At 39.1% G+C, this 17,376-nt stretch overlaps 1 protein-coding gene across 16 annotated transcripts in view; it reads left to right on the forward strand.

The window, feature by feature from the left end:
- Positions 1–17,376, forward strand: part of RHOBTB1 (Rho related BTB domain containing 1) — a 132,172-nt gene that overhangs the window by 94,411 nt on the left and 20,385 nt on the right. For 12 of the 16 annotated variants that reach the window (XR_004436426.1, XM_033208510.1, XM_033208508.1 and 9 more), the window contains one exon: positions 13,968–14,153. Coding sequence is in view for 15 of the 16 variants with exons in the window: in XM_033208510.1 (XP_033064401.1) it covers positions 13,968–14,153 (186 nt within the window). In the remaining variant the exon portion in view is untranslated. Of the gene's footprint in view, positions 1–7,930; positions 7,988–13,967; positions 14,154–17,376 lie in introns of all 16 variants that reach the window. The other 4 variants (XM_033208513.1, XM_033208516.1, XM_033208514.1 and 1 more) reach the window with 1 other exon arrangement.

Raw genomic sequence — 17,376 nt, forward strand, 5'->3', positions numbered from 1 at the left:
TGTGGCGAGCCTGCAAAATAGGCTCATTTCACAGTTGGAGAAACAGGCACAAAAAAGGGCCATGGTCAGACAGCCAGGACAGAGTGGAGCTGGACTTTCCTCTTGAGTCTGTCTGACTCCAAAGCCCACATCTTCCCCATCCACCATGCTGTTGTAGCTGGTGATGATGATGGATGACAAAATTACTTGAAATTTCCTCCTGGTACAGTCTGAATCTTACACAGTCCCATGTGGACCCTGAAGACCAGCACTCACAATCTATTACCAGCTCTGATATTCCAGTGTTCCTCTTAAATTCTTTATTCCACAGCAAAGAACTTAATTCTTTATATGCATCCGTAACTAGCTGAGTATGAGTCCTTTTGTTTTCGGTAAAAATGATACATCCAAGCAAACTTTCTGAGAGTGAATGGGAATCTTGGCATGTTTTCCCCAAATCATTTAACTAAAACATTCAGAACCACTGTACTTCCCCTTATCCCCAGCAATTTCTGGGCATATTTTCAGTCCTATTGGAACCCATTTATTATATAGCTTATTCTTACACATTGATTTTTCTCAAACGTTGTTAGTTCCTATAAGAAGTAAAGTACATGTTTTAAATGATAATATTAATCAGAGCTATGGTTTCTGGGTGTCTAGTTTCATGTTGAAGGTACCTGTAATCAGACACGAATGAACACACCCCATTCTCAATGCACAGTTGAGGCCCTTTAAAAAATTCAGGACTGTAGTGACTGGTGTTTGTATCTTTGCCTGGGATTGGTTGTGCTTGTGTTTTATGGCAAGGGAAAAAGTAAGGATCAGTGTATGTGTCTAGATAGAGCATTTTGAGTTAGCTCTTAATGTTCATAGCACATTCTAAAAGCTGGGCCAGAAGTAACATTGTAATGACGATGTTAGGACCGCAAATAGCCTGTTGCACAGTGAAATGTCAAGTGGACCAGGATGTGGACCGGGGCCAGGACTAGGACATACTGAGGGAGTCACTTGTCTTGGGTGTAAAATGTAAATAATAATAATCTTAAAAAGACAGTATAACCATTGCTGTTTTTTTTTTTCTCCTGCTTCCTCAGACACAATATGGCACTGTTACTGATGCTGACTTTATTGAAAATTTTGATACTTTGTCCACCATGGATTTTTTTTTTGTTGTTTTTTTTTTTTTTAGAAGGAGTCTTACACTGTTGCCCGGGCTGGTATGCAGTGGCATGATCTTGGCTTGCTGCAACCTCTGCCTCCCAGGTTCAACCGATTCTCCTGCCTCAGCCTCCTGAGTAGTTAGGATTACAGGCGCCCAACACCACACCCGGCTAATTTTTTGTATTTTTAGTAGAGACGAGGTCTCACTATGTTGGCCATGCTGGTCTTGAACTCCTGACCTTGTGATCTGCCCGCCTTGGCCTCCCAAAGTGCTGGGATTACAGGTGTGATCTATCGTGCCCAGCCTGAATTTTGTTTGTTTGTTTGTTTGTTTGTTTTGTCTGGATCACTGAGGTTTTTTTGGTACCCTCTTACATTTTGCACTTGAAGCAAGTGCTTTGTTTTCTTTATTCAAGTCCTGGCCCTAATGGCAGACTTTATAAATAGATAGCAAAGTAACTAAGGGAAGAAAGTTAGTAATGCATGTGCTTTTTATGGAAAAGTAATCCAAACCACACTTTTAAATATATGGTACCAAGAGGTCTTGGAAAATTGTCACTGGTTGTGTCTTAAAGGCATTTAGTTCAGTGTGCTGCTGTAACAAAAAGAACTAAAAATTGCTCAGGTTACAGAAAAAAAGTAGAAAGACATGAAAGAAAAGCAGCAATTTGAACCAAGAGATAGAAATAGTTGTTCCCTAAGAGGTTAGGTTAAAACTGTTAGCTCTGCTATTTGAACAGAGCAGTCATTCGGATGTAAGAGTTCTGGAAGAGGTGAATCAGCCCATTTTAGCCAGTACCTAGATGACTCTGAGGCAGATGGTCCTCTGGCCCCACTCTGGTAAACACTGTCCTGGAATTTTCCGATGCTCGTTACCAAACCTCAGTCAGAAGGGAAGAATCTTTGATGATGAGAGATAGAGCTTTTGAGTAAGGGACGCCAAACAAAAAAGAGCACATACTGTGTGATTCCATTTCTGTAATGTCCTAGAAAATGCAATCTAATCTATAGTGACAGAAAGTAGATCTCTGGTTTCCTAGAGAAGAGGATGGTGGGGAGGGATGGATCACAAAGGAACATAAGGATATTTTAGGGGTGATGGAAATGTTTGTCATTTTGATCATGATGTTGGCTCGGGGGAATACATATGTCAAAATTAATCAAATTAAACAACAAATATGCAAATTTGGTGTATTTCCATTATATCTCAATAAAAATTCTTTAAGAAGAGAAATAGGTCGGGTGTAATGGCTCACGCCTATAATCCCAGCACTCTGGGAGGCTGAGGCAGGTGGATCACTTGAGGCCAGGAGTTCGAGATCAGCCTAGCCAACATGGTGTAACCCCATCTCTACTAAAAATACAAAAAAATTAGCCAGGTATGGTGGCACACACCTGTAATCCCAGCTACTCTGAAAGTTGAGGTGGAAGAATCACCTGAGTGTGGGAGGTAGAGGCTGCAGTGAGCTAGGATTGTGCAACTGAACTATAGCCTGGGCAGCAGAGCAAGACCCTCTCTCAAAAAAAAAAAAAAGAGAAGAAAAGAAATATCCTGATGGACAAAGTAGTCTATGATATATGAAGAAAGATTTGCGTGTTAGACTATATTTTTTTAAATATTTATGAAACTTTAAGTTAGTTCTCATTGAAAACATAAATCACTATGTGAACTTAAAAAAAATGGAACGAGATCCTTAATAGCTGAATATAATCCTGAAACTAAGGATGGGACAGTGTCATACTGTCACACAAAATCATGCTGGTTTCCTTTTCTCAGAGATAGAACCCCACTCAGTGGCTCGTAATCTGACCCACGGGCCTATATCTCAGCCTGTGGTTATGTTTATATCTTTTTCTAACAAGAAACGTTTCACCAGATACCCTGTGATAGCCAAATAGAGAACACCAAGTTCTGTGAAAGTTTTCCGTTTCTTCATCAAATAGTAACAATTTTGTCTTTTGTAGCTGGTTGGTTCTGAAACTGCTGAACATGGTGGTAATCTCTGGGAGCATGCATGTGACTCCATTTTGTACCCAGTCACTCTGACTGGAAATTGGGTGCCAAATTGAGTGATCAAGTGTGTCCTCTCGCTGGGGTTGGTTACTAGACTCATGGGCATGAAACTCCATTCTTATTTGTTTCTCTGGATTGAATCCCAGCCTGCCTTCCCAGCCTCCTGTCTTGGTCCAGACATAACAAAGTATTTGCAGTTCTGTGTCCTTTGTACCCTCCAGGCCCACAAACATGCCTTATGTTAGAATTTAGACCTCTATCCCACCTATTCTCAAGCTAGCTAATCACTACTTACATTCTAAGAATTAGAACAAGTGTCATGTACTCCTAGAATTCCTCTCTGCACTCTTCGCACTCTCTCTGTCACTTTCGGAATCTAGGTGAGGTGTCTCTCCTTATGTTCCCATAGGACACCTTTGCAAATTCCTGTTGTAGCAATAACTGTATTGTGGGAAAACTGGCTCCTTAATTTTCTCCCATTCCCCTTATCCTATTATCATAGTATATTTAAGACAGAGATTTTTTTCTTTCTATTCTCTATCCCCTATACCTGGGCCTGGTGTCCTGTAGGAGCTTGGTCAATGTTAGTTGAATGAGTCAACAAATCTTTCATGTGTTCCAGGAGATCTTCTAAGGCATAGACAAGGAAATAGTCTTATAATAAATGCCAAATTATTTTCCTAAGTTGAATTTTATATGTGCACTTTTATAATAAGAATAACAAGTGATGAATCAACCTGCAGGTGATGAAGATGGAAAATACCGGTGCTTAGCCTCTCCTTAGTGAATTAGCAAACAGAAAGATCAGCTGCAAAACCAGGAGAAAAAGGAGAGAGTTACACTCAGCCATACCCTCAAATCCTCCCTTGTCTTCCCCACATTTTTGGACTTGTAAATTGTTTTGGTAATGCCTTTCGTGAATGAGTATTCTTAAACAGCGAATTACTTGTATGAATAATAATGCTTTTCCAATTATAGGTTGTTTCTCCTCTGGGTATCATTTTCAAGATCTTTATAAGAATAATTTTTAAGAATAATTATATAGAGAGACATTTTTTAATCCATTTGCCTAAAGATGAGAGCATTAACTAGAACAATTAAAGGTAGATTATTGCTGTTATGTGATCATCCAAAACAAACAGATACACGTTAGACTACATGCATACAAATAACTCAAAAAATTAAATCTGTGGTAGAAGTTTAGGGATTCTGTACTAAAGAACTCAAGCATAGAACTGCAGTGAAGCTGAATCATCTGGTGCACAGAAAATACTTGTACCATTCTCTGTGCCACCCTCGGCCTGCTGGCCCACACTGTCCTTCCCGCTCTGAACTGGTACATCTTGTATTCTACCCAGAAGAAAAAACAGAAGACCTGGGATTCCTATGCCTGACCTAGGCTTGTCCCCAGGATGAAACTGTCCTTGGAAAGCGGAGTGCCAAATGAGATAGCAACAGGGCTTGATTGATGCCTGGGGCTCACCCATGTGCCAGGGCCAGGAAGGATTTTGGCTGCTGCCCAAGCACTGGTCACATGGCTGGGTTCTTTGTGGCTCAGCCCAGAAAAGCATTGATGGGCCCAAGAGAGTCCACAGGAGTGCGATGAATGAGGCCACTGCGATGGGCAAAGAGAATAAGGAATATATGCATTGTTCAGTACATTAACGTCTTGTCTTCTGCGTTCCTTTTACTTTTTTTCTATGACTGCTTAATAACAGGAAGCTTGACAAGTTGGGTCAAATACAACTAAGTGTGTTGACTTTTCACGATGAAAGAAGAAAAAAAAAAACATCAGTTTGTGATGTGTTTATACTGGAACTTTCTGATGAAGAAATATATTCCAGCCCATACAGTTTTTCCTTTTAAAATAGGTGGTGAAAACAAAGAGACTGTTAAATATTTCTACATATCTTCAGTAGATAATTGTTACCTGTCTTTCAGCTATTCCATATCAGTAAAGGACACAGCTGGTCATCCAAAAGGGAAGGATGTCTTGATGGAAGTGGTCTGCCATTCTTATTAAAGTCAACATACAAGATACATTCTTGGTGATTTTTGAACTCATAATTATATTTGTCTGACAATAATTGGCACTTAACGGTTTATAGAACACTTTCACTGAGATTTTCCTTAGTGAATCTTAACAACAATTCTACCAGTAATTTCTAATATTGGCCATGATTAGACTTTCAAAATTAGTCCACCACTTTATTCTCCCCCGAAAATGCCTCTGCCCCCAGCCTCAAGAGGATAAGTCAAAAGGAGGAAGTTCTGAATTGCAGACACAGAAAGCACATTAGTGAACTCTTTTCTAGTTTATCATCTTGACTATCCTTTTAGTGATTTGTTTGTTTGTTTTGTGTGTTTTTTAAAAAGCAAGATGGTCTGTGTAATAGAGGGCTTTCTTAAGCCTTAATTCTGTTGTAACTTACCTGGAATTAATCCTGAAAGTAACCTGTCCATTTCTTTACATTTCCTTTGCTTCTAGAGATAATATAATTCCTGGAAGAAATTATTAATGCATTATTATTCTGGTGTTATGAAATTATCCAATTACATGGGGTAAAGAGATTTTTTAGAGAAATTCAAATAATTAAAATACATAGAGATTAACCAGTTAACCTCTGCTGTATACCAGAGGTATTACATGGCAGTGTTTCAGCAATAATAGTCTGAAGAACTGTAATGGCTCACATTATATTTTCATTCTTTATTAAAGTTCCAAGTGATTCTCTGACTTACATTAAGCCTAAATTCATCTCTTTTAGACTTTGAGTCTGCAGACACATTTGTATATGCAGGTTTTACTTTCTGATATCCATAAGGCCTTTTAATTTAATAAAAATTAATTGAGGGCCCGTTTTCTTACACTGTGTGTGCACAATGAGAGAGAAACTAATAGGAACAGGACAAAAATCCCTGAAAATGACCTGATAGTATAGTGGAAAAGTCAGCTACATAAACCATGACAGTTCAGTGTTAACAATGCTGAACTAAAGGTGTCAGTTCCTGGAACAGGGAAGCAAAACTAAATAGCTCAGGAAAAAGCTTAGCATTATTCTGGACTCTTTTGGTTCACATCACACATCTGGTCCTCAGGCTATACCTTCAGCATGTGTATACAGAATGCGGCCACTTCCACCTGTAGGGGACCCCTCCCAGGCTTGGCAGAGTCACCATCCTCTCTTTCGGGATTCTTACCTCTTAACTGGTCCTCTGCTTCTTCCTGCCTTTCCCTCCCTATCCCCTGACCCTCCCCATCCTCTCCCACTCCTACCTTGCCACCAGTTTAGTCCATTCTCATTAAAGCAATGGACTGACACTGTTCAAACGTAAATTATATCACAACGTTCTGCTCAAAGACTTCAGTTTCCCCTCACGACTGTGCCCCAGCAGAATGACATGGTCCCCTCCCCCAGGGGGGCACTGCAGGCAGGCTCCTACCTCGGGCTTTTGCTCTAGCTGTTTCCTCTTCTGCTAGGTTCTTCCCCCACATACTGGCATATTGACTCCCTCCCTTTCTCCAGGGCTTCTGGAAATGTCACCTTCTCAGCGAGGCCCTCCCTAACTACCTCATTTTCAACAGCAATTTTTGCTCCCCAATATGTCTGTCCCCTTTCCCTGCTTTGTTTTCTAATTAGCACTTAGCACTACCTGTTTTAAATATTTTTTCTTCTTTATTGTCTGTCTTCACTAAAATATAGACATAATGAGGACAAGTGCGACAAGGACAGCAGTTTGTGTCTTTTACTAATCACTCTATCCCCAATGTCTAGAAGAGTACCTGGTACACAGTAGGTTCTCAGTTACTATTTCTGCAAGAAATGATTAGATGGTTGATGAATAATACTGGATAAGTGACTTGACCATTCCTGATACCTTTACTGATTAAAAGAGAGTTGCCAAGGAGGCTGGGTAGAGTCCCTTTGTCATCGTGATCAAATGATCGTGCTGGTTTACCCAGTTTGGTCTCAGAAGAATCGGGGAGGTTAATCCCAGAAACCTCGCATATAGCATTGTAGCTGACACTGAAGTTTTCTTATATTTGCAACTTGCCCTCAGGAGAAAACATGAAAAGTTTAGGAAGGAAGTTCCTCAGTCATTTAGTTTCACAGAATGCCAAAGAGGAATGTGAACTCCAGATGGAGTTGAAAGGGAATTTATTACCACAGTTTCACTTTCTTCTGTTTAACAAGCCTTCTTTACTTCAGTGCCTCCTGCATTCGTTGACCAGGAGTTAAGTGAGACTGTTTAAGCTGTTTCTTTTAGTAAATTATTTGTGCTTCATGCAATTTCACATGCATTCAACTTCTGATGATTACGTGAGGTGTAAGAATATACTAAGGGGAGTATGGTTTGCCAAATATAGAAAATGAGATTTTAGGTGGAAAATGGCCTGATTTCATTGAATGATAACCCACAACCTTCTTTGGCAAGGCCATTGCCCGCTGTGATATTTGTACTATGATGGTAGAACCAACCATTTCTAAGACTCAAGTATTAGGTTGGTGCAAACGTAATTGCGGGTTTTGCCATTGCTTTCAATGCAATTACGTGTGCACCAACCTAATATTACTTATCTTAGGGTTTGGTGGCCTTGCTGGGATGTTGATGTGACTTCCCTGCACTTAAGAGCATGCATTGCTTTGGCCCCACTTTCAGAGGGTGGTGGACGACTGGTTTAAAATATTGCTTCCTACTAAACATGCAGATACGGGCTTGGAAAAAAATAGTTGCACATGCTAATCACTCCCAAATCTGGATATATTTCAGGATGTTTTGACAGTTTTCCCCACATAACATCTGTACTTAAGAAGCCTCACGCTATTGGTAAAGTATTGACTTGATTTCTCTGCTCACATCCAGGGCGCTGCATGGTTTGCCCTGCTCTCCCCAGATCCCCCGCCAGGCGCTCACCTACAGGCCTCTCCATCCTCCATGAGTATGAGCTTACACGGCCATTCATCTCCTGGTGGTTATGTGCACCATCACTGACAACTCCCTCTGCATCTCATACACACTGGGCTGCTCCCCTACTAAAAGTTTCCAAAGCCACGTGTTACACATTCCTTTTCTCTGCCATGCTCCCAGCTGTTTTGTGCTGTTTTGATCTGTCTGTTTGCATAGCCCTGTCAGACTATATGCATGAAAGATATGTTGTCAACATGAATGATTTTGAAAATGTTTCTGTAAAGAACCTACCTCAGTTACCAGCAGGGAAAAAGAAGCTTGAAGCCCCAAGGAAGGAGGTCAGACACTCCTACTTGAATCTTTGCCAGAGGGAGACTCATGCACAGTGACAAAGAAAAGAAGCCCATTAAAATGTGACCACAATGTCTGCCCATATGCTGGATATGTGGAGTCTCTCCCAAAAAAAATAAGTAATAATAGTCAATGATGACATATAAAGAGGTGGGATCCTACCACAGAATGAAAGAATTTGTACAAATGTACATTAAAAGGAAATACTTCAAGCAGAACTTGGGTAAATATAATTATTAGCAGCCAGGCACAGTGGCTCATACCTGTAATCCCAGCGCTTTGCGAAGCCGAGGTGGGCAGATCACAAGGTCAGGAGTTCAAGACCAACCTGGCCAACATGGTGAAACCCCATCTCTACTAAACATACAAAAAATTAGCCAGGCTTGGTCGTGCATCTGTAATCCAAGCTACTCAGGAGGCTGAGGCAGGAGAGTTGCTTGAACCCGGGAGGTGGAGGTTACAGTAAGCCAAGATTGAGCCACTTAACTCCAGCCTGGACAACAGAGCAAGACTCCATCTCAAAAAAAATTATATATATATATACACATATATACACACAATTACTAGCTTATTCTTGGTCACCAAGTGTTAATGTATCAAGAGACCCAGCCAGACTCAGACACACTGGAGAAGGGCATTTGGCTGTCCCATTCACAGCTTTCTGGAGAACTCAGTGGAGTCCACTGTCCTCATTGCCTGTAAAAATGACCTGATCTGAAACTTCTAGATCAAAAGATAATGTCAGAATTATTCTTTCACTTAACCAGGTAAGAAAACCCAAGGCCCACAGCTCCTCAGCTGGATGATAGTGGCAAAATAGATGGGACCGGAAAAGGAAAGTCTAAGAAGACAGAGTACTTTTGTGACGGGAAAGAACTTAGAAGAAAATTCATTTAACAATAAAAGTTTGTTACTGATTATCAACCCTTTTCTGACCACGTCTTCAAAGGATGAATTTGGTATTTCAGATTGGAAAAAATGTTTAGCTTCTGGTTGCTTCTCCGATCTTTTCCCACTGACTCTGCTATATTTGACTGTAGACATTATAAAGACAGTCTCTGAGAACATGTTTGGTATTTTGCTGTTCAAAGTCTAGCTAGGGCCAAGATATGTGGGTAAGATGCACTTTTTTTGGATTTTTTTTTTTCTTTAATCCTCCAACAAAGATTGGTCCCAACTTTGCATGTACTCCTTATGTTATTCAAATATCCTTGCCAATCTTTCACATGCTATCTTTGGCCAGTGTTCCCCTCGAAAGATAACTGAAAAAAAAATATGCTTTTTTTGTTTGTTTAATATCTGAAGTAAAACTGATGCAGCTGAGCTTGGCTTTATCAGCTCAGGCATTTTTGGATGACTTGGTCTCTCTGATTCACTCTATGAAACAAGATGCCCAATTGTTTCAACATTTCAATTTATTTCAGATTGTTTTTGACTTGACTAGTCAAAGCACTATGTCATGGACATTATTTGATGTGTTAGTACCCAGTGAAATGTTTATACTGAGATTTTCTCCTTAGAAAGAAGAAGTCATTTTTCCCTAAGATACAAACATTCCTTGGGCAAGCAGCTAAGACCATATACCCTGAAGTCCTTTATAATTCTGGCTTTCTCTAATGAAACTATTTAGCCCAGTGAAACATAAAATATGTAATAAAAGTAAATACAATGAACATTCCAAACTCCTTCCTACCCCTTCTCAGTACTCAGGTTCTGGAGTTTACAATCTCATGTACCCTGTACTCTGCCTCTGCATTCTTGAATTCTTATGCTTTCTACCCCAAATAGCTGCAGGACTCCATTTAAATCCTATTTGATTCTTTTTACAGCTGAAACAGGACCCCTGAGGTCATTTCTAGACTAACCCTACTGCCTGATATGTGAGAATGTCCTCATCACACTCACCACTCCCAATTATTTTTAAACTGACTCTTCAAAGTTAAAAAATGTAACAGAGCCATAGAAATAGAAATGCTAGAACTTGCCTGTTTCTTTTTATCTTTCAGAGGAAGGGTATTTTTTAAACACAAGCTTATGTCAGACATTGAACAGTCTCCACATGGGAATGTATGTTTTGATTAAAAGTTATTTAATATCTCTAGTTCCTTGGCATTATGCCTAAAGCTGGAGATATTCTTAGCTGCAGGTCTTGTGCCTTCTTTGACTAGATTAAAAAAAAAAAAATGGCTCAAAATCTAGAGAGAATAAATGGCATTCTGAAAATAGTTACTTGATTGTATATGTGTTTATATCACAGAGGATACTGATGTGTTGAGAATTAGGAATAAGAAAAGAATGTTGGTAAGGAGAAATGCATCAAAGCAACATCTTTCTATAGCTCTGTCACTGTGTCCATTGATTCCCAATGCTCAGCCTTTTGCTTAAACTTGGTTTTAGGGAGCTACATTCATATGGCAGACCTTAAGAATATAATTTTATGTAATCTTTATATAAATTTTTCTTAACTTACATTTGTATTTACATCAACAAGGTTAACCAAAAGACATTTAAGCATTGTGGTACTTAAAATATGATCTTGGGCCGGGTGTGGTGGCTCACGCCTGTAATCCCAGCACTTTGGGAAGCCGAGGTGGGTGGATCACCTGAGGTCGGGAGTTCGAGACCAGCCTGATCAACATGGAGAAACCCCCTGTCTACTAAAGATACAAAATTAGCCGGGCATGGTGGCACATGCCTGTAAGCCCAGCTACTCAGGAGACTGAATCAGGAGAATCGCTTGAACCTGGGAGGCAGAGGTTGCGGTGAGTCGAGATCGTGCCATTGCACTCCAGCCTGGGCAACAAGAGCGAAACTCTGTCTCAAAAAAAAAAAAAAAAAAGAATTATCTTATTTTTTAACTGCTTTCAGTGTAAAATCATAAGCACAGATTCTCATAGCACCTAAATGTGAATATGAAAAAAAGACCTTTATTCTGATATACAAATAGAATTTTGACTCAATAAGTTATTTTATCTTCAGAGTTAGTATTGCTCTCAGCACAACCTCTTTTCTTTATCATTATTTTGAGGCGAAATATTTATAGGACATTGAATTATTTTTCCAGCTTTCCAATGGCATTTCATGCATTTAAATATTGATGTGACATAGTTAGAAGTTGGGCCCTCAGGACCTGTATTGTGTAATGGCATTGTGCTGCTATCATCACAAGATTCCTTTTTTTCCAACCCCCAAGGTCCTGTCTGTACTTGTTTACAGGTCATCTGGATAGCAACTAGTATGTGTTCAATACCATGAGTGTTATCATGGTAACCTTGACAACCAAGCTAGCTCTGATTTCAAAACCTCACATGCTGTATCATAAAATTAGAGAACAGAATTGACATTTAGCTACATGTCTGTCATATAAATTAAGCTCTGAGAACAATTCCCCTTAGAGCCATGTGCCTTCATAGGGAAATAGAAGGCACCAATTAGAACTATTTTATATATATTATAACACATTTAGGTGCTGGATATATTTCCTCAATTCTTTTTGTATAATTTTGAACCTCAGATATTCTCATTCTATTCTCACTGTGCCAAAATTCATGGTGGCTTTATTTTATGATCAGGATGAAGCTTATAGCAGAGTCTCATCAGATACCTGATATAAATAGGATTGTGAATAATAGAAAACTCAGCCCATAAAAAATGTAAAATTCAAAGCATTCTTGGCTTTACTGGATACTGTTATTTATGCTGATTGTAAGTAAGACTGAGCACAGAATATTTCACTAAGTAAATCAGAATCCCAAAGACAAGACGTTTCCTTTTCATTTATATATTTATGCATATTTTCACTCATATTATCCCAGCATCCAAGAATCTTGATATCTTTATTCAAGATGATTCTGAACATTCAGATTAATACATTCATCTGCTTTAAGTCCTAGGTCCTCTTTTATAATTTGGAAATATTTTAATCTGAGGATTTCTCCTCTATTTGTTGTGATCTGGTGCAGCTTTTCTTGGATATAAATTTAAAGACACAGCTTGTGAATTACATTTAATGTAAGCACCCTACAGTTTTCTGCATTGCAAATGATTATTTTTAGAAATTTTATGGTTGCCTGCATATATTTGTTTGTCTTCATTGATATGTGGGGGGAAACTCATTAATGATTTAAAAGGAAGGTGTTTTGATTCATCGACTTGATTCTTCTCATTACATAAACAATAAAGGCAATAAATTAATATCCAATGAAACTGTAAGAGTTTATTTCTGGGCCGGGCGCGGTGGCTCAAGCCTGTAATCCTAGCACTTTGGGAGGCCGAGACGGCGGATCGCATGGTCAGGAGATCGAGACCATCCTGGCTAACACGGTGAAACCCCATCTCTACTAAAAACTACAAAAAACTAGCCGGGCGAGGTGGCGGGCGCCTGTAGTCCCAGCTACCTGGGAGGCTGAGGCAGGAGAATGGCGTGAACCCGGGAGGCGGAGCTTGCAGTGAGCTGAGATCCGGCCACTGCACTCCAGCCTGGGTGACAGAGCGAGACTCCATCTCAAAAAAAAAAAAAAAAAAAAGAGTTTATTTCTGAATTTAGCCACAAGATAGTCTTGAATCCTTGGGCATAACTTTTCTTACTCTTTATATCCTTTTGCCTCAGTGTTTTGAAAGTCATCATTCAGCACATTTTAACCTAGAATGATGGTTTATAATTCCTGTGAAGGATACCTTTTAGCAGATATTTATCAAACACCATAATTGGACAACTGTTTTGTAAAATAGTTCTTTGACTTCTAGAATGGTAAGTTATGATGTAAGAATGGAAGACCCTTATGTCAAAATTTACTATAAAGCAGTTTTTCTTTTCCCCATATACCTGCTTTGTATCTCATGTAACATTTGAGAAATCTGCTTCCAATATTTTCTCATCTTGTTAGCCATCAATCTAATTCTTGCCTAGTTACATGTTAAATATGACCTTCTTGCCTTACGTAGTAAAGAGTCAAAATTCCTGCAAATTCAGGATTTTTCTTTTCGGAAACAGATAAGTGGCTATGCTGTCTACATGTGTGCATAAGTGGGAAGAAGGGCAGAAATCCTTCTGTGTATTTGCTGACCCTGTACAGCAAATACTTGTTACATTTTCAGTAATGTTTAAACTGTTTGCTTTATCTCATTGGGATGAGTCATCATCACCTTTATGTTGTTTAAACTGGTGAAAGGTAGTTTGCATTATTTTCTTTTCTCTTGAAACTATTTCTTGTGATGAAGAGAAATAGTTCAGCATGTTGTGGTTCCAGGACTGAGACAAGTTTGGGTTATCACCTCTACCATAAAATAACTTCATCGGAAACGTCAATGCATCAGCATTCTGCAGTGCAATATGGACATGAACTGTTAGGCTGTGTTGGTGCTGGAATGTGGGGGCTTATCAGGCTGTTTGCATGACTCCAAGATGTGTTTTAATATCTGGTCTTTTCTTTTTTTTTAACTGTGACATGAGATGACATTAGAAGGATGGGGTTTGGGAGGAACCATAATGGTAAAAGAAAAAAAAATGTTAAAAGGCAATACAAGCTTCTTTTTGATTTCCTTTTAGGTCCGATGTTGTGGTCCTCTGTTTTTCTATCGCTAATCCCAATTCCCTAAATCATGTGAAAAGCATGTGGTATCCAGAAATCAAGCACTTTTGCCCTCGAACACCCGTTGTCCTTGTTGGGTGCCAGCTCGATCTCCGCTACGCCGACCTGGAAGCTGTTAATCGAGCCAGGCGCCCATTAGCAAGGTAAGCCAAGGGAGTCAGTGTTTCCCTGTCCTGGCCAAGTTAAAATTTACAGGCAGCAGGTGTCTCTGTAGCCTGGTGTTCTGCTCTTCAACACTCCTAGATCCCATCAATCAGCCATGGGCTTTAAGTCAGCCCATGAATCATGAGGGGTGTGTCCTGAGCCCTTCTAACAGGCACCATCATCTCTGGTGTCAGAACTCATTTTTGTCAAATGATTGGACAGCACTTGAAGTAAATTCTCTAATTATGAAAGGATGTGAATAAAAGCACTTTGAAAAGCATAAAGTATTAGACAAAATGTTGGTTACTCATAATAACGTCATCCTTGAAATTATAATTATTACAATAAAATTAATTAACACTTAGAGGTATCTGGGCTCCAGAGAACATCAGATTCATACAAACACACATATTGAAGTGTTTTTCATCTTCCTTGTATTCCTCAGTCCAACCTGTTACAGTATTTCATTCTCAAGATGACACTGTCCATTTTTTGAAAATAATTTGCACCTATAGTTGCAAAACAAACAAATACTGCTTTTTAAATCTCTCTAGTGGTTATATTTTTAAGTATCACAAATGTAAAATACAACTTGAAGGAGAATTTGTTTCAGTATATATAAAATGTAGATATTGATTTTGGTGGGGTATATTAGTCCATTCTCATGCTGCTAATAAAGAGAGAGTTGAGATTGAGTGATTTATAAAAAAAAAAGAGGTTTAATTGACTCACAGTTTAGCATGACTGCGGAGGCCTCAGGAAATTTACAATCACGCGGAGGGGAAGAAAACACATTCTTGTTTGCATGGCGGCAGGAGAGAGAAGAATGAGAACCGAGCAAAGGGGGATGCCCTTTATAAAACCATCAGATCTGGTGAGAACTTACTCACTATTATGAGAATAGCATGGGGGAAGCCGCCCCCATGATTCAGTTACCTTTCACCGGGTCCCTCCCGTCACACATGGGGATTATCAGAACTACAATTCAAGATGAGATTTGAGTGGGGACATAGCCAAACCATATGGAGGGAAATACATTTCTTAAAATGTAAGCTTCCTCAAATCCCCTTTATAAAATAAACAACTTTTTATGTTTTTATTTTTATGTTGAACTTTTTGGCTGGAGAGCATTCCTTTTCAAAAAATTTTGATATTAATATCTTCCTCTAGGCTGGGCACAGTGGCTCACGCCTGTAAACCCAACATTTCAGGAGGCCGAGGTGGGAGGATCTTTGAGGCCAGGAGTTTGAAACCAGCCTGGGCAACATAGTAAGACCGCGTCTCTAGAAAAATAAAAGTAAAAAAAAGATCAACCAGGACTAGTGGTGCACTCAGCTACTTGAGAGCTACTTTGTAGCACTCAGCTACAAAAATTTATATTGACACAACTTTTTATTCTCTCCAAGCAAAAGTAAATGGTACTTTCTTTAGAAAATTTCTGATGTTCTAGGTATGTTTTGCATTAAATTTCTAAAAACACTTTATATTCAATTTCCACAATCCTTCTGTTCTTCAATGCATGGACTAGGAATTGAATATTAGGAGCCACGTAGAGGTTAGGAAGACCTCAGTAAGTGAGAGACTGTCCTGGCCTCGGCAACTTTCTGTATAAAAAGAGTAGGTGATGATAATCGGACCTCACAATCATGGACTGGAGGAGAGTTGCAGAGCTGTAGAGAACAGTGGAGAGGACAATCCCTTCTACGGAGCAATTCTAAGAAGATTTTGTGAAGGAGTTTGTATCTGAGCTAAGCCTTGAAGAGTTTCATCAGTTGGTAAATTTCAAGTCAGTCTTAAGAACAAGGAGCACAATGCTCACAGGAGCAAACTTTTTAAGTTAAACCTTCTTCCCTGCACATCCCTTCCACCTTTGTCAACACCCTATAATTTCCCCTCCTTTCCATCTAAGTCGTCAACTCCAAATTCTATCCAGTATCATCTTTCTCCTCCTAAGACCAGTGTCTGTCCTATATATTACCTTTGGTGTCGAGGGCCAAATATTTATATAAGAAGATAAGTTCCTAAGAGTATGTGTTAGAATCAAGCAAGTGTTTGTAATGAGTGTCACAACAAAGTACTTCCTGCCTGTGTTCTGGAACCCGTCTATGCCTTTACCATGGTTATGCCATAACCCCAGCACTGTCCTGAGTCTACTGTTTCCAAAGATTTGTCCTCTCAGGGTTTGATTAGATTGTAAATTGGCCTTGTGTGCCAACCTAAAGGGTATGGACTTTATTCCAGGGGCTTTGTGAAATCAGAGGAAGTTAAAACTGAACTGCCGCCAAGTCATAGCTGTTTTATATAAGGACTTTTCTTGCAACAGTGAGGACTTTGGACTAAAATGTGGGGAGTGGGTGTGAAGAAAGATTAGTTAAGGGGCTGATGCACCAGTCTATGCAAAAGATGATGACGGCTTGAAGAAGGGATTGGAGGAAAAAAGAAGGGGAGGGTTTGAAAGAGAATTCACAAAATGCAGCAGAGACTAGGAGTGGGAAAGTCTTGACTCTAATTGCTTAACAGAGGTCTCTCAGCAGCCTGCAAATGTGACCTCAGACAAACCCTTTAACCTTTCTGCCTCAGTTTCCTCAGAATGTAGAACAGAAATAATACCTCACAGGGCTATTGTGAGGCTCAAATGAAAAATGTATATGAATGCATTTTAAAGTTATAAAGTAAAATTCAAGCATAAGATGCTGTTGATAAAGATGAAGGTGATGAAGAGAGTAGCGATAATGATGATAACAGCTAACATTTATCAGGCACTTACTGTGGACCAAATACTATGCTTAGCATAGTCATGCTAATAAGGTAAACCTTTCAGTAGTTCTTCAAGATATGATTACTCATTATTATTATTATTCCTGTTTTACAGTTGGAAAAACTTATGTTTAATGAGGTTAAGTAACTTACCCAAGATACTTAGTAAAGGGATGATACTTCAGTTACTGTGGTTACTGCTGAGAGCATTTGTCTTTTAAAGAAGTAAAACTCTCCCTATTTAGGCACATGGTCATGTAAATGAAAAATTCTAAGGAATCTACAAAAAAAGCTATCAGAATTAACATATTAATTTAGCAAAATAACAGGATAAAAGGTCAATATACAAAAATCAATTGTATTTGTATAAACTAAGAAGTGAACAATTGGAAAATAAAGTTTAAAAACAATGCCATTTATAATAACATAAAAACATGGAATATTTATGGATAAGCTTCACAAATT

Source organism: Trachypithecus francoisi, unplaced genomic scaffold (assembly GCF_009764315.1).
Source record: "Trachypithecus francoisi isolate TF-2019V2 unplaced genomic scaffold, Tfra_2.0 Lachesis_group9, whole genome shotgun sequence".
NCBI lineage: Eukaryota > Metazoa > Chordata > Mammalia > Primates > Cercopithecidae > Trachypithecus > Trachypithecus francoisi.